At 28.2% G+C, this 19,626-nt stretch overlaps 2 protein-coding genes across 2 annotated transcripts; one reads left to right on the top strand and one right to left on the bottom strand.

Annotated features, from left to right (window-relative positions):
- The first annotated feature begins 11,172 nt into the window (after positions 1-11,172).
- On the top strand, positions 11,173-13,429 carry LOC108480594 (transcription factor MYC2-like). The gene has a single exon (XM_017783645.2). The coding sequence runs from the start codon at positions 11,332-11,334 to the stop codon at positions 12,979-12,981; it is 1,650 nt and encodes a 549-aa protein (XP_017639134.1). The 5' UTR covers positions 11,173-11,331; the 3' UTR covers positions 12,982-13,429.
- Positions 13,430-17,894: 4,465 nt separating this feature from the next.
- On the bottom strand, positions 17,895-18,390 carry LOC108481777 (uncharacterized). The gene has a single exon (XM_017784859.2). It carries the CDS (start codon positions 18,252-18,254, stop codon positions 17,895-17,897), a length of 360 nt encoding a protein of 119 aa, XP_017640348.1. The 5' UTR covers positions 18,255-18,390.
- Positions 18,391-19,626: the final 1,236 nt, after the last annotated feature.

Raw genomic sequence — 19,626 nt, forward strand, 5'->3', positions numbered from 1 at the left:
AATAGAATACATTTCATAACTAGTATTTTATCTTTCGGAGAACAATCACAATAAAAAAATTGATCCATGTTGTCAGCAACAAATATGATAAAAAAGAAAAGAGAGTAAATTATGAACCATGGTTTATATGGTTGGTAGGCTTGGGTGTTTGATATGCACATATTTAAACAAATATTCACGTGCTATACTATTCGTTGTCAGCACTAACTCCCACACAATTTGGCTATTGACTATTTTTTTTTAACCCTTATCTCTTTAATTTTTACCCTTTTCTACCTATGGTATTTTCTTTTGCCACATAAAAAATTTACTTTTATACTAAATTGTGACATGGTAACATCAAATGGGCTATCTAAAGTAAAGATGAAGAAAAGAAAGGTCTTTTCCCCAACTTCCATTAACTTAAAAAAGATGATTTTGATCTGTCAAACTCTTCATACAATGAACTACTACTATATAAAGCTAGTGTTGGTATTTCACAACTTCTTTTCCCTCCTATAATTGGCTTTAGGGTTAAGTAAACTTTACCTAATTGTCAATGTATAGTACAACCATGCATGTGGACTATATAGTAAATGATGAGCTTTATCATTTGGTGATTTTTTTTTCTTTTGACTCGGTAAAGATATACCCATATCATACGCACATTATATTTAAAGGGAGTTGTCAAATAAAATCCTATCACTTATTCCCTTAAAAATTCAAATCTAGGTGGGTTCTATGAATAAACAACTCGTGACCACCGAGCCAATCATGAGAGTTCATCTTTTAGTGATAATTAGATGATAAAAATTTGAAGTGTCAAATCTAATTAATTATTTCAGTGATTATACTTAAAGGGTAAGAGGCAAGTAAGGGCATTGACGTTTAGGGACGACGCCAAAATTTTTGTTTTGGGTGAAATAAGATTATAAAATTCGGAAACCAAATCTAAAAATTTAGTATTTAAAAAAAGCTTATTTTAAATTATTAATTATTCAAAAGGGCTTAAATTTCAATTTTTTTCATTTAATCAAAGGCTAAAGGAACTAAATTGAACCTTTTAATTTTTTAAAAGGGCTATAGAGTAATTTGCTCATTTAAACAATGGGGCCAATGCCTTTGTTGGCTTTTCCTAAAAATGATAAATTTTAATTTGGCTTCTTTAACAATTGTAAATTTATAAGTTAATATAATAATACAATTACATTTTGGTCTTAAATTTTACCTTAAAAATGATAAAATTTTAATTTTATCTTTCTAAAATTGTAAATTTACACGCAAATACAACGGTCTAATCGGTATTCTTCTAAAAGCAAAAGACAAATAACAAAAATAATATTAAAATCGTTTATCGAATAGTTAACTGAACTATTGATACAATGACAAATAGTTATTTGTCTATTTTGAAAACAAACCCTATCAAATAGATTCAAAGTTCAAACCATGAATTCTATTTGGACTATCAAACCAATTTACATGCCCTCTATGGCCTTGTAGTTTTTTTTTTTTTTAAATTCAAACAAAAGCTTGAAAATTGTCTAGCATACAATACCTCCAATTTCACAATCATTGTCTACCCCATTTGAAAATGGACCATTTATTATACATTTCCTTACTCCACAAATAATTTAACTCAAATTAAGATAGGGAATTTTGTGGTAGGATTTTAATTTTAGTTTATCTTCCACATTCTTCTAAGTGATATTGGACCATTGGGGCAGTGTTCAATATATATCATGTTCATAACTCATCAGCATGGGTGCATTATCACATTACTTGTATATATAGTGACATTTCACAAATTTTATAAGCAAGTTGTCTCAAATATCAATTGGGATCCCTCATTTTGGTATATTATGTCCTCAAGTATGCATTTTTTTTTGTATTTTATATTTACGGATATAAAAATGAGCACACATGATAATAATACTTGATCAAATGTCAACAGTAAATCATATGTTGGCGTCTTATTAAAAATCTTAAAAATAAATATAAATAAATAATATGTTAATGATTAATTAAATTATTTACATATAGCGCCACATAATTCACTAATAACTTTTGAATTTATGTATCGACAATACATTAAATATAAATATTCATTGTAAAGTATGGGAGGCATCCACTTATATTGTCAAACTAAACTCGGGGTTTATTTTAGATCATAAGCTTGATTTCTAGACATCTCTTATTCTCTTAACTTATAAAAATAATTATATATTAAAAAAAGCTTTTAAACTATAATGACATATTTAAATAAGTCCTTATAGTATTTTTAAATCCAAATAAGCCCCTTTCTTTAATCTATACTAATTAAAACATTTACCTTTAATTATTTGACATTTTTTATGAGATGGAGTTTAAATTAATAAATTACATGAAAATTAATTGCTGATTTGGATAGACACATAAGTAAATATATATATATATATATATATATATATATATGTTTAAATAAACCATTATAGGTAATGTTTTTTAGTATATAAGTCTAAAACTTTTAATAACATATTAACTACTTATTCTATCATGATAAACTTTTAACATTAAAATTTGATCCCAAAAGTCAACTATGACAATTTAGCATTTGATAGGAGGAGCAGATGAAGAAAATATTATTGAAAAACTTTACACATTATTTAAAGCATCCAACACAAAATTAATAAATTTAAATAGAAATCTATTATCACTTCACCTATAATCATTTGTTGAAATAATTTTATAAATATATATGTATTTTAATATAAAATATTTTTCTTCACTCATATCGTGGATCCAATAAAATCTAATTTTATAAAATATTTTTTATGAATTTCACATTAATTATTGTATTTTTAAACATGGCAAAATAAAATACTAGAAAAAGGTAACGCCATGTCGATTAGAGCTGCCAAAATGGAAAAAGGGAAACAGAGATATCTCATTGAAAATAATTGAAATATAGATACGACTGACAAAAACGTAAAACAAAAAATGGGAAGCTACCATTCATTTCTATTGTTAAGTACAAATGTGACTGACAAAAAAATTTATACAGTGACATGTCGTGTATCACATGACCTCATATTGATGTGAATATTTTAATTTTTTTTAAAAATCTTAAAATTAAATAAATAATTATAATTATTTAAAAAACACACATTTTTTGTAACACCTCAATACTCGATCCAATCATTTGGTCTGAGTTACAAGGTGTCACATTTGTTGTCGAAGCAACTACATTCGACTTATACTATTAAAAGATTAATTTCAACCAAAACATACATACAATATACAATCGTTTCCAGGTCTAATAAAGCTTATGAAAGCTCTAAAGCTAACTTGAGGCCGAAATAGGACCAAATTGTAAAATTTCAAAATATCGAGTTGACGTCGTGATGTCAGGTGGTTCCTCGTTGTGACACAACATACTGAGTAGGCCTCGCTACAATAATCAAAACTTGATATCACATCGTGGCATGGCAACTTGGTCTCCTCGCGATAACCATCATTCGAAGTCGATGTGACAGACTGTTTCTACGAATTTCTAAATGAAACTTCAACCTGCAATTTCCAATCAACTAATATACACTTTCATACCATATTTTCAGCCAAAACATGCAATCATTATGAATCAAACATGAACAAAACACCTTGATCAATGGTATACCAATGCCACATTGCCTAGTTCAAAATAACCAAACCTTTAAACTATATGCTTAACCATTTAAGCTATGAACATAACAACATTATACATTTCAACCACACATTAAGCTCAATTATCTGTTACATTCATATGTCCAATTCTATATATATCAACATTCTAGTTCAAAAGTTCACCAAAACATATTATTATACCAAAATCAACCCTAGTTAGGTACATGCCACTCTTAAAAACAAAAACGTAATTATACAAGTTTTGCTGAATCGAGGATTGCTTCTAGGATGCTCGATTTACTGCTCGAATTGTCGGAAATTTACAATACTTGCACACGGAGAAAAACAAACCGTATGCTGAGCACATACGCTCAATGGCATTTCCATGATTCAAGACAAATAACACAAGTTTATGCATATGCACATATTACATTCAAAACCTAATCATGCCATTCAAGTAAAATTATTTCATTACGTATAGTCATACATATAACCAATCTTACACACCAATTCCTATACCAATTCATGTCAAAACTACCATTATTACATAACTTACTTATATTCATTTTATACTTCAATTCATCACATAAGTATCAAAGCATAACGTTCATGCAATTCAACAATTAAGGTACCATTCATTTCTTAATAACCCATTAAATAATAGCATAACATTAATATTTTGTATACACATATTCAATTTCGTACATTCTTTTCGACTAATTTTGAGCCTATTGGCTCTTTCAATATCATTCGACCCCCAGGGCTCGTTTTCGACTCTTTTTGTATTTTGTCACATAAAGCATTTCAATTTTATTTACCATTTCACATACCATTTAATCAATTCATATGTTTATAACCTTATTAACCAGACACAGATTTAGAACGGATACGCAGATCCACCACCCCGAGTTGCCCAGCGACAATGATCTTATACATGTACATACTACAACCCTGGGTTACCCGACAACGATGGTTTCCACATTCTGGTTATTCTGTCACCCGGGGTTGCCCAGGAACAATGACTTTACATGTATAATCTACCGCCTCAAGTTGCCTAGCAATGATGGTTTTCAATCAATATCCTGACCCTATGGCATGCTAACTATATCTGATTCGACTAGAACAATTAACAGGGTAACCAAATTTCTGATTCATTATATATAGTTCAAATCATAATTGATCATATCCAATTAACCATTAATTCATCAATTCATCATATAATCCAGTATGTTTCAACTCAATTTCATACCAGTTATCATATATCAATAAGATCATACAAATTTTTTTATTCTATTCAATTTAGTCCTTGTCTCGATAATCAATCTCAACCGAAGCAATTCAATTAAAAATCAAATAACAACTCAACTCAATGTTATATAATGCAAAATAATATGAATGTGTAGTAATTAAATTGATTCCGAATCATAGAAATACAAACCGAATTTCTGAGCTATTCGTTGACGACATTAGGTTTTCCTTTCCCTCTCGATAATTCGGTGTCAACGTTAGCAAAATAAAATTATAAAGAGTATAAATATTATCAAATTTCATTCAAATCGAAATCAATCACAATATCAATCATATTTTACAATTTATTTAATTTAGTCCCTAAACCCTAAACAAACATAACTTTCGATCTAAGTTTCGGATTGAAATCCAATTTCACGATTACTCATTAGGGACCTCATATTTTCTATTCTTACTGAAATTTCATGAAAATTTTATATTTTATTCAATTTGATTCCTAATATAAGAAACTAATAATTAAACTTTATAACTTAATACTTTTCTTAATCTAAACTTAATTTCTCAATTCAATCGATTTTTAATCCAATTCAATATCTTTTAATCTAATCAATATGATTTCAACAACATTAATTATAGCTTAAAATTATTATTTTATCCACTATTCTAATATACATATATATATTTTACTCATTTTAAAATATGTAAAAAAAACACATTCTGCACTATAATACAACCCCCTTAAAAAGTTACCTATGACAACTTTAATCAAGTACATTTGATTAGTTGGTTGATTTGATTGAAAATTAATTAAAAGGAAGGTTTATATTTTTATCATCGTATCTATGAAACTTTTCTAATACATATGAATCTTCACTGTGGATTTTATTTTATTCTATTGGAAAACTGGAAAATTAATGGAGAAGGAACCCATGTTTTGTTTTATGTTATGTCACCATATATACTTTGGTTGAATCAACCCACAAGTTGTCTCAATCAACAATTAACTATATAATAATTGTTTTTTTATTATGTCCTTTTTTAATTACTAAGAGTATAATAATCATTGCACTTGTTTAATCAAACACCATCTTCCAAATTAATCAATCATCACACAATCTATCTTCAATTTTCTTTTTTATAATTAAGAAAAGCATTTTGATTTATGTGAACATTTTATAAATCAAGAGATGGGGATCGAAAAGAACATTTAAAAAAAAATAAAATTAAACCAATGAGTTTTGAATTAAGGGCAAAGATGAGGGGCGAATCAAAACAAAATTTAGGAGGGTGGAATTCAATAATAAATTTTGAAAGATTAAAACATGATTTTATAGTGATCTTAATGCTCAATTAATTAATGCTTTTAGTTGAGTTAGTCTCACGAATTAATTGAACATTAAATCATTTAAAAATTATTAAAATATCTTTTCATATACAAAATTACATTATGATGAGGGTGTTTTTATTATTTTATACTTTATATAAAGTCAATAAAGACTCAATTATTATGAAATTTGAGTCACTAATGAGTTCCAAGTGACAAATTATCGATTGGTAGATGGATTAATACTCGTCAATGAGTAGAAGAATATAGCTGAGATCAAAATTGATTTGACGGTAAGTATCAAAGACTAAAGAAGAAAACAATTTGGATTTTGGTTCGTAGGTTTGTGACATTTAAAGTTATTTCATGAAAAAAAATGTCTATAAAAGAAAAAGAAGAATGAGAGTTTTCAATTGGTATTGGTAGTGAAAACAAAGAATACCATACAATAGTAATTTTAATAATTTAGTGATTTAAATTAAAAATTTTAAATAATTTAATAACTATTTTATAATTTTTAAAATTAAGTGATCAAAACATAAATTTATTAATAATTACAGATGAAATATTTGTGGCACAAATAGATGATAAAAAATGATGGATTTGACAACTTGGCATTTTTTGGCTCCATCATTATTACTATTGCAATTTACCCCATTGTCTTATTTTAACTAAAATTTTAGACACAAGCAAACACTCGATAGTTATCTAACTTTGTCTAAATTCAAAAAAAAACCTTAATTTAATTTGTATGATTTGATATTATCATATAATTTTGGGACACTTTAAATTCTAGGCGTGTGAAAAAGGTGATTAGACCTTTGCAACTTGCAATGCTTTTGTCAATTTATATACACATACACACACGGGTGAAATGCTTTTGTCAATTTATATATACATACACACACGGGTGAAGTTAATTTTTTATAAAAATAAATTATAATTTTAAGATAATAAAATATAATTTTATATTTTTATAATTTTAAAAATTAAATTAAAATTTTATTATTTTTAGGGAGTTTAAAGTATTATAATTTGAACTTTAACATGAATTATTCTAGCGATATTCATAACATTGTTATTTCGGATGCAATTTAATTTAAGGTAGTGATTTTTAGATTTTTTTTTCAAAAAAATCTTAAATTTTAAACTCTAAATTCGAGAGTTATTATTATTTATTTATAATATTATAATTAATTAATATTTAAATAAAATTATTAATATTTTTTATAATTCTTTTATTATTTTATTATTCAACTGTAAGGTGAAGGAGTTGTACACTAATAATGCATGAAAATATGTTTACATATATTCCAATTTTAGTGTCAAAGAGTGAATGATTGGCTTTGACTTTTCATTACCAATAACTAGAAACTGTAAATTGATTTTACGATATTGTCCCTTTGTTTACATGTTATTACAATTTATTCTATTTTAAAAATTATAAGTAAAATTATATATAATATTATAATATAAATATTAACAATATGTTAATATGTTGATGTTTAAGTTTAATAAAACATAAAAATATAATTTACTATATATTAATTAAAAGGTAGATATGTATTTCAAGATTTTTTGAAAGGGTATTTAAGTAATTAAAAATAATATAGATAGGTCTAAATGAGTTTAACTTAGTCATTTATAAATATAAACGAAAATAAATAAAATTTGTGGCCTCTTTTTCGGATAAGGCTTAAGTAATTGTGTATGGTGTTGATACCATATATGGGACCGGGCAAAGTAAAAAATAGGATAGTCAAAGAAGATATATATATAAATTTAAAATATAAGAAAAAATGTTAAGAAAGGGTTATATTCATTAAAAATTAAATTCAAAATTTATATTAGGTTTATAATAATTAAATTTTTTTTAATAATTTCATTATGGAATTTGATCATATCCGGCTCTTTTTGTCACAATGTCGGAATTACCATAGTCTCTCCCCAACTCATAAATAAAAGGATAATACGTTTCAACGCACTCGAACCCACATCATCCTATATTAATAACAATACTTATGCTAATCGAACTAAGACTCAATTAGCTAATAATTTAAGTTTTAACATATAATGACATATATTAACATTATTGTAATATAAATATATCTATTTAATTAATTAAAGTATAATTGAGATATTATACCCATAAAATTAGTGAGATTTAAAGTAACAATGTTACCAAATTTATCATGCAGAATTACAAATTCTATAAAAGATGTCAAATTATATGAAAAAAATCTATACGAAGCTAAATATATATTATCATATTTTTAGATAATTAACATGAGGGCTAAAATAAAATTTAACAAAATTTAGCAAGGCTTGAGCACTTGCCATCTCCTCTATTCTTGCCCTTAAATCTAATCCGAGCTTGGTCTGACTTGAACACAATAAATTAAAGATACTAAATGCCAGTTTAGCATTGCTTCTAAGAATTACCTTTAAAAAAAAATATTGTTAAACAAGATGATTTTAAGCTTTTTAAAAGTGCTTTTCAGATAAAAGAAAAGTTCTATGAAAGTATTTTTTTAGCCAAAAGTAGAAACAAAAAATTTTAGTTTTTACTCAAAAATATATTTTAGTCCAAAAGCACTTATAAGAATTAATGCTAAACTAAGTTTAACCCATTGACTCACTATTGTTTATATTTGATGGAGTTTAGATTTTTACAATAATGCAAATTGGGACTTGAAGGATGTAATTGGAAACAATACTATAAAGTTTAGCTAAGCTTTAATAATTAATCAAAAGGCAAAGAAAATAATAATAAATATAATAATAAAAGTCCATGTAAATATTGATTAGATAAGATTGATGATGGTATTTTTCACATGAAAAAGTGGTTTTACAAAACGTGTCCAATGATAAAAAAAATGATTTAATAAAATAATAAAATCAAATTCCACTAAGAAAGAATAAAGCAAACGTGCTAATATTTTATTTATAATTAAAAATAAAATCTGTGGGTAGAATCGATGTGAGTGCGTAATGGTTAGGTTATTCATCATTTCAAGTATGATTTGAGTTGGAGTTAAATAATTATATTCGGTATTAAAATTTTATTATATTTTTATAATTCACTAAAACATAATTTGTGGATAAGTTGTAAAACATTTTATTTTTTTATTTTTAATAATTAAATTTATTTATTAATTTTTTAAATTAAGAAGTGGGATCACTACTTTATTTAAAATTTGATTTAATATTTTTTAATTTTCAATTTAAAATGTACCAAAATGTTTTCATTTTAAGTAAAAGATAAGATGTCCAAATATTTGAGCTGCAAAATAAGGAAATTGTCAATTTGTCAAAATTTAAAAAAAATCTTGGCCCATTGTTTTTGAAAAATTGATTTATGAATGATTGATTTATATAGTATTGGATGGAATATTTTAACAAAAAAAATATAAAAGAATATATATCGTTTTTAATTGTCACTTCTTTTGTATTTTGTTGAAAATTTTGGAGCAAAAATTAATATATATTTTTATTAGTGTCAAGATTTTAGAATAAAGAATGAAATCTCATGTTCGGGATATTTTACAATCTTCTTGGTGATAAATAAAAGATAAAATTACATCAAATTAAATTGAGCGAAAGTATTGTTAATTTTGTCTTGTTGAAGGAACCCCAAAATTTCATTAGGTGGACATCAATAACCTGTAAGCTTAACCTCTAGGCTAAACTTAATTTAACTAAACAGTCAGCAACTAGATTACTTTCTTTGACCACTTCCAAATTATCTTTCTGAATTATGGCCATTCTGATACCTTTGTCAAGTAGAACAAAACTATCTAAAATACCTCATAATTCAGCCTAAAAATTTGTATATTTTCCCAAATAATGATTAAACCCCAAGATCCAATTCTCATACTGATCCCACAACACACCACTAATTGGAGCATTCCCATTATCTCTTGTCACTGCACCATCAGTGAATAAATACATCCACGTTCCATCCAAGGTTTCATGAGAACCAGAAAAATGGCTAATGCATTGATCCCCATAAAGAACACAATTAAAGGAAACCTTGACAATTTCATGAGTCGTCCAAATTATGTCTTAGAATATAAATAAATTCTTAATCTTCCAAATTCGCTAAACAATAAGACCCAAAAGGAAGGCTAAATAATTTTATTTTTATTTTAGTAATTTTAATTTATTTTACTTAAAATGAAATGAAATAATAATTAACGAATTAAATCCTTGTTTGGTAATATTTCAAGTAGATTTTCAACTCTATTGCTAGTAGTTGAGTGAAACTAATATTTAATCTATTATATTATATTTGTTTAGTAAAAAGAATGTAGTTTTCTTCTTTCTTTTCCCTAACTATTTATTGCATTTGTTGGATTTCAGTTTGTTTATTAAAAAATAGAAATAAAATAATTTAATAGAGAAATGCATTTATTTATTAGTACAAGAAGATACTACTAAGCAAATTATATGAGAAGTAATATTATATTTTGTTAATTAGATAATAAAAATAATCAAACAAGATAATTTAACATATCTAGAAATATTTCGATAATTTTATTATCAAAAATAATTTTATATTCCGTAGAAAGAAACACACTCTTAATATAATTTAGTCTATCTACTATTATAACGATATTAGTATGTTTAAATTGATAAAATCATTAGTTGTTGCGGTCAAAATGATGACATAATTTTTGGAAAACCGTATTTATTGTTTAATTTTGATTTTAGTCCGCTATTATAGTAAAATTTGAGATGGTAACTCTTTACTTCAGTTGCTATCATTTAACTGATGAAGCTGATTTATTGTTATTTTTATTTGATCATATAATTAAGATTACGTGAAAATCAAATCAATCATGTTCAACCAGTAATAAATGTTAATGTTGGTAGAGAGTTTAAAATTGTTTTAAAAAAAGATTGAGGGACTATAATCGAAATTTGACCCTTATTTTTCACTTTCTTCTTTAATAGTCACTTTTTTATTTCTATTTCATCTATCACCACTGATCACTGAAAAGAAAATCAAATCAAATAAATCCCTCAAATGGAACCCAAATAATTTCCATTTCCCACTTTTTGTATTTCCTGTTCTTCTTCTTCATCTTCAAGCCCACAATTTTTTTTAACAAAAATCTTATATAGTGATAGTGCAGGCGATGAATCTTTGGTCGGACGATAACACGTCGGTTATGGAATCTTTTATGAGCTCGGACATATCTGCTTTATGGCCGCCACCACCACCTCCTCCTCCGCCGCAGCAATCTCAGCCGTCCGTTCCTCTCAACCAAGACTCTCTCCAACAACGTCTCCAAGCTCTTCTCGAAGGTGTTCGTAATTGTTGGACTTACGCTATTTTTTGGCAATCCTCATACGATTACGCCGGCGCCGCCGTGCTCGGCTGGGGAGACGGGTATTACAAAGGGGATGAAGATAAAGAGAAAGCAAAGTCAAAAGCTTCTTTATCTACAATCGCCGAGCAACAGCATCGTAAAAAGGTTCTCAGAGAACTCAACTCTTTGATTTCCGGTTCAACCGCCACCACTGACGACGCCGTCGATGAAGAAGTCACCGACACCGAATGGTTCTTTTTAGTTTCCATGACCCAATCTTTCGTTAACGGCAACGGACTTCCGGGACAAGCTTTTTTCAATTCATGTCCAGTATGGATCGCCGGATCGGACCGCTTAGCCAATTCTACGTGTGAAAGAGCGAAACAAGGACGGGTTTTCGGTATACAAACGATAGTTTGTATACCGTTGACGAATGGTGTCGTGGAATTAGGGTCATCGGAATTCATTATCCAAAGCTCCGATCTAGTGAATAAGGTTCGAGCGCTGTTTAATGGAATTGAAGCTGAAACTTGGTCTATGAGCAACAACACTGACGACCCATCATCGTTTTGGATTAGTGATCCAAATAACATTAATAATCAAAATCCTAGTTCTAGTAGTTTAACTGAGAATCCGAGTTCCATTCATGGCGGCTTGAATTTCTACAATTACGGAAATACATTTTCCCATTTGTTGAAACCGGAATCCGGGGAAATATTGAATTTCGGCGAAAGTAAAGGAATCGGGAACGGTAATTTGATTTCTCGGAAGAAGAGATCGCCGAGTAATGAAGAGGGGATGCTTTCTTTTACTTCCGATGTGATGAAATCGGGTGGTGGTGGAGATTCAGATCATTCCGATCTCGAAGTTTCGGTTATTAAAGAAGCAGATAGTGCAAGAGTTACTATTTCCGCGGAACCCGAAAGGAGACCACGAAAACGGGGGAGAAAACCGGCTAACGGAAGAGAAGAGCCTCTGAATCACGTAGAAGCAGAGCGTCAAAGAAGAGAAAAGCTTAACCAAAGGTTTTACGCCTTACGTGCAGTGGTACCAAACGTATCGAAGATGGATAAAGCATCGCTTCTGGGGGATGCTATTTCGTATATTAACGAGCTAAAGATAAAGCTACAGAAGGTGGATTCAATGAAAGAAGAGCTGCATAAACAATTAGAAGAAACCAAGAAAGAAAGTCAGCGAGGAGGCCTCACCACGTCCCACAAATTACTAGAATTGGATATCGACGTTAAGACTATCGGATTAGACGCCATGATTCGAATCCAATCCAATAAAAAGAATCATCCAGCATCACGGTTAATGGCTGCCTTACAAGAGTTAGACCTCGACGTACACCACGCAAGCGTTTCCGTCGTTAACGACTTGATGATACAACAGGTTAATGTGAAGATGGGGAACCGATTTTACAACCAAGAACAACTTAGGTTCGCTCTAACATCCAAAGTTGGAGATCCAAGATAGACAATCATCCCACTAGTCTCTTCTCTTAGTAGTGTAATAAGCTCAAATAGGCCTTATTTTTGATGTTCAATGTTGTAGTGTATGTCATCCATGTATACATTATATATATATATATGTTGTTACATAGATTAGAACCTAGATGAAGATCTGGGTTTTGGTACCATGTTGTTCACTTTCAGACATTAATTCTTAGTGTTTGAGATTGTGTGAACATTGAACATGAAAATTTTACTTCAATTTTGTTTTGTCACCATTTCATATGCATTTTCTGTCGGTGGTAGTGTGATGTTTTGGGTACCATTTTTGGTTTGGGCCATTTTGGGTTCACTGTTTTTGACCATGCAATAATTTTTCTTTGCTAAAGAAGGATGTAGACCATTTTTACAAGCCTGATACCCACATGTATGAATGTTTCCAATTTTATATAACATGAAGAGTTTGGATAAAATTAATTTTAGATTGGATTATTTTTTGTTCGGGTTAATTTAGGTTTTAAATTTATTAATTTTTTTAGGGTTGGATTAATATATTATTTGGTACTTGAATTTGGTACTTAATTGAAACCCCAAGAAATTCGGGTATCAAATAAAAAAAAAATCAGCTAGCAAAGTGGACATTGAAGCAAAACGTAACTGCCAAATTGGAAAAAAGAAACTTAGCTATCAAATTGAACATTGAAGCCAAACTTAAGTAGTAAATAATATGTTAAACCCTTTTGAATTTAAATCATTTTGAGTTTACTCAATTTAATGCTTGCTTTGTTTCTATTTAGACAATTTCAAGTTCAGTTTATCCGATTTGTTATTCTAGTTTTCAAGTTGGGTCATTCTGAGTTTAGATGTTTGTTGTGTAGATCATTTTGAGTTTAGATTATTTTTTATTTTAATCATTTTTAAGTTCAGATTGGACGGGTTATAATCATTACTTTTTTATAATCAAATAGAATTGGTTCAGACTTGAATTTGAATAAATCATCCAAAATTTTGAACAATTACAATTTCAACTTTTAATATGAAATGATGAAGAAACAATCATATTTTTTAAAAATATATATAAATACCAACAAGTGTTTGGTACACTAATAAGGCACATTGCACTATTAAGTAAAAAATGCAAATTTTAATATTGAAAACGACATTGTTAAAAGGGACAACCAATAATCCTAAACATAAATGGTGAAACACTAATAAAAATGCCAAAAAAAAAACATCTTTTTAAATATAAATTAGATTTTATTTAAAACCAAAAACATATGTAGTTGTCTCTATGATACGAGGGAGAATTTTTGGTATTGTGCTAAGTGGGGTGTCATTTTTTTTTTATTTACTTCCTTTCATTTGAGTGTAGTAGCACAATTTTTAATTTTTTTTATACAATGCTTAAAACTATCTAAAAAGATAATGCACTTCATTGTACTCAAACCCACGTTTTCTTGCACTAACAATAATGCCGATACCAACTGAACCAAAACTCAATTGACAAGCATTTATTTTCAATTGTTCAGAATTATATTATATTATATTATATTATATTATATTATATTATATTATCACATTATAAAATTTTTCCGATTTAACTGTTGTAATGGTTTTCTCCCGACTAATATTCCCATTTATTAATCTAGTCTGATTCAAAAAACATTAGTTGAACCGAACATGGTAATTTGATAATAAATTTTTATATAGATTGAACGGAAAAATTAAAGAATGGATTAAAAACTTAAAAATTGATAACCAAAAAACCTCTTACTAAAATAACAAACAAACAAAGTTTATTTCAAGCTTTGCTTCAACACGTAATTCCTAAATATGCATTTTGGTACTTGGGTTCGAGGTTGAAATTGATATTTAATTTTTTTTATTTCAATTAGGTACTTGATTTTGGTTTTAAGGTTTAATTTGACACCAAAAGTTTATTTTGGTTCAATTAGATACCTGAACTTGACTTCTTGATTCAATTTGATTTATGAACTTGGCTTTTTTGTCCAAATTAGTGCTTATGATAAATAGCTTATTTGAATTATGAAGTCAAATTCAGGTACCAAAATGTATATTTAACCTAAAAGGAAAAATTATAGCACCTATTAGATGTTAAACTATTCAATTTAATCCTTTTTAGTCCTTTTAATTATATAAAAAAATTGCATGTCTGGCCCTTTCATAAAAATTAATAATTAAATTTGAGCGATTTTAGTTTTAGTTTTGGCTTTCCAAATATTTTTATTTTTTTCTTAATTTCCAGAAACAAATTTCTAACTTCATTTCTGCAAATTCCAAAAAAAAATCCAATCTAAGAGATAGAAGATTAAATGAATGGAACCATAGGTAATTTCCATATAGATGCTCAATTTAGATCATATGACAGATAAGGTGTTAAATGAATGGAGACATAAAGTAGAGGTGGAAATTCTACATTTTCTATTATGCCATAATAATCATTGAAGAAAAACAAGGAAATTATGAAGGAGAAAATTGTTTACATCACTTTTTTCTTTTCCAAATTTGACATGAGAATTTTTTTTTTCTTTTTTAAGTTGTAAAAATCGAATTGGATTGGTGATTCAATCAATTAAATTAGTTGCTTCATGAATTTGAAAATTAGAGAATCAATACATTAATAAATGAGAACCAAAAATAGGTTAAAATTTGTAAAATAGACCTATTTACACAGTTCGAGCTTGGGTAAAGATTTTTTTTATTATTCTTGAACCAATCTAACTATGAATTTAAATAAAATCGTTTTAAAATTATTTGTATTTAAATTTAATTATAAAATATATAAATATTAATATGAAAACACATTTTATTATTTTTAAATAGTAAAATACATTATTTAGACGGTGCAAGTTCGGTCTAGGCCTAAGCATGGCATGGAAATTTTTAAGAATTTTTCATAATTATTAGCGTTTTATTTTTGGCGGATTCCAATAATAAGATAAAATCTAAACAATATACGCGACTAGTGTGACTGGAACCCAAACCACACCTAAGGTGGTGAACACCTTAACCATCGTGCCATCGACTTCATATTAATTCTTTTTTAATTTTTCAAAATGGTTGGACCATAAATTGGGATCCAATCGATTAAACCTTTGGCTTGATTTATTCATTCATATAAAAACTTAACAACATTTTCTTAAAAATTATGAATTATTTCATATTCATTAATCAAATTTCTTATCATATTTATATTATTTATTAAATTATCTTACTTCTAACATATCTATCTATCTATCTATATATATATATATATATATATATATATTAGTTTTATAAAGCATAAACAATTTAATCCTGTTGGTACATAATTTGGAGCATGAAAATTGTGAAATTAAACCAAATTAAATATCCCATGAAAAATAAATTCATCCATCCATTTAATAATAATAAAGGTAAAGAACATAGTCACTTTAAAATTTTTGCATTCTTATTTTGGACACTCTAATATTCTTTTTTTTTGTCAATTTTAGCATTGTTGTTAAGAACCGGTCCTATTTTAGTCACTCCAATGTTAAAAATCAAATCAAATGTTGATTGTGCTGCCACATATATATATATATATATATATATATATATATACACATGTATTTAAATTAAATTTTGAAAAAAAATTAAACACGTGGCAACGGAGTCAACATTCCATTTGGTTTTTAATGGAAGGGTGACTAAAACAGAAAAAATTCTTAACGATAGTGCGAAAATTGACAAAAAAAAACAATTTAGAGTGATCAAAACAGAATTATGATAATTTTAGAGTGACTATCTAAATAATTTACCGTAATAACAAATTTAATTTGGTATACCAATAAGCAATTTTAACATTGTGTTTGATAAGTGTAAAAGAGGAATAAATGAAAAAATGGACGGAAAAAACTATTTTTATCGTTTTATTAGGTTAAGAGGAAAATAAGAAGACATAAAAGGACTATATATATATATATATACACATTTCTCTTTACAATCACATACAATTGTTCTAAACATAGAAAATATTCATTTTAATTCAATTTAACAATATTAGTTATAATTTTACCCACAATAAAATTTTTGGGTTAATTCTACTAGATATCCCCAAATTTTGGATCAAATTCTAAATTGCTCCCAAATTTCAAATTGTTCTAATTTAGTCTCAAAATATTAGTATCATATTAATCAAGTCCTTTTGCTAACCTAATTGTTAGGTTGAATGTTAAATATTAACTCAAATATAAAGTGGGGGCTGACTCCTTTGAGAGAAGCATTTAAAGTATCGTTCGCCCAACAGCTGGCCGAGACTCTAACAGTAGTAAGGTATTGTCCTCATATAGGGATTTTTGCTCAAGTGGTACCATAATTCAAGTATGTAGCTTAAGTGCCTTAGGTTGGTGGTTCAAGTCTCCTCGCACATAGGTGACTTACATAATTATTGCTATGCACAATAATGACACCAATTCTTTGAGCCTTGTAGGTCATATTTCCGTATCTTCACCAACTGAAGCGCTCTCCCTTCATGAACCCTTTAGGGATCTTAGCGGAGGAGAGAGACAAAACCCTTATACGGGGACAATATATTACCATTGTTGGTAGCTTAGTTGTCTGCTTGGCGAATAACACTTAAAATATTTCTCTCGAAGAAGCCAGTCCCCCTCAACACTTTTCTTTTTCACATTCTAAATGCTCCATATGTTAAAATGGGTTTCCACTTCAGATATGTCATCTGAACTAGCATTAAACGCCTAAAGTGATTGTTAAACTGGCGGAAGGGCATAATTGATATGATACTGATACTAGAGGACTCAACTAGAACGTTTTGAAATTTGGATACCAACATAAAATCCCGTCCATAATTTGAAGACATTTTGTGAAATTAACCCTATTTTTTTAGCCCACAATTTATAATGAAAATAGCGTATTGATAAAGATAAGCCCCATGCATCAATGTACTCTCATCTCATTTCTCTTCTTTTCATCTCTCAAATTCTCAAAGCTCCAATCCCTCCTCATCCCAGAGCTCCTCACCAACCTAGGTTTACCATCAGCCTCGAACGTCACTGCTCCATACGTCATATCGATTGTATTTGCTCGACAATGGTGACTCTTCTTTGGACCGAATGTCGGCATTACCAAATCATCATCGCTTGTGAGTTTTTCATAAGCCACCGGGCTTATTTCCGACCTAGCTCTATCATTAAAACCAATTTTCCTTCTATGTTTTGCCTTGCTACAATGATCCCTACTATTGTTTGAATCAATTGTTCTTTTAAGCATACGGCAATTCAAGCAATTGAGACTCATGGCTTTTGTTTCTTGAAGTACAAGGTAATAAAAAAAGGGGTTGGGAATTGAAAAATTGATTATGTTTTAGGGTTTTAATATTGAAAAAAAGAAGAAGCAAAAGGACATAACTAATTGAAATTAGCAGACACGTTCTTTCGTTGTGTATTGAAACAACTTTGGGTGTTTTAATTTGGACCTTCAAAGACAGGTTAGCCAAATTCTAAATTTGGTCTTCATGGGTTTTAGGTACAACTAATTGATACTGATGACTAGCATATCTATCGATTTTTGCAAGTACCACCAATTGAGGCATCTTTCGTAAATCATACACGGTTCTCTGTTGAGGTTGGGGATAAAATCTTGATTTGGGGACAATATTTCCAGTTTTTAGGGGATCTGATCGGTTGCCCAACAAACGACACTTCGAACACTTCTTTCAAAGGAATTGGTCGATCCTCAATAACACTCATATATGATATTGATGAGTTGATTGAGAATTAATGAAAGCTGCAGTTAGGGGTAAGCAAAATCCGATTCGATTCAAAAAAATCGATAAAAATTCAAACTTTGAATTAAATAGTTTGAATTATTTGAGTTAATCAAGTTATTCGGATCAACTTGAATAAAAAAATTAAGTTTTTCAGTTTAACAGTTTAACTCGAATATGAATTACACAATTCGAGTTATCTGAAAATCCGAATAAGAAAAGACAAAACTACGTCGTTTTAATAAATGTTTACTTTTTTTAAAGTTAAAATTCAAAATAATTAAGTTAAAAGGTAAAACTACGTCATTTTGATAAATGTTTATCCATTAAATTAAAAGGCAAAATCATTATATTGTTCATGTAGTTAAATAATCTTTTACTTCACCTAGTAGTTAAATAATTAGTCCATCTAAACGCAATATTAAGTATAAATAATAGAATTCGTTAACTCGACTCGATTTGACTTGAAATTTTTTGGCTCGATTCGATTTGATTTGAAAAAAATTCAAATTGAGTTCTGTTGCTAAAATAGGATTTGTCAACTCGGCTAACTTGAAAATTTTTTACTCGATTTGACTCAACTCGATTGAATACTCACCCCTACTTGGAGTAGTATTAGTGGAATTGGACTGGCTCGATTTGTCAAATCAATTGGATCTAGAATTGATTGGTATACTAGTTTAGACAAAAGGATTGAATCGATTTCTAAGCTAATTGCTTAAAATCAATAAAAACTGAAAATCAGAACAAAAAATGACAATTCAACCGGTTTATAAAAATTTAAATATTTTTTTATAAAATTTTAATTATTTATATATTTGTTATTAAACAAAAACTTGATGATCTAGTCAATTAGGCCACTAAACAATTGATCTTGCGAATATATGGGTTAGATCATTGTCA

Source organism: Gossypium arboreum, chromosome 1 (genome assembly GCF_025698485.1).
Source record: "Gossypium arboreum isolate Shixiya-1 chromosome 1, ASM2569848v2, whole genome shotgun sequence".
NCBI classification, from domain to species: domain Eukaryota; kingdom Viridiplantae; phylum Streptophyta; class Magnoliopsida; order Malvales; family Malvaceae; genus Gossypium; species Gossypium arboreum.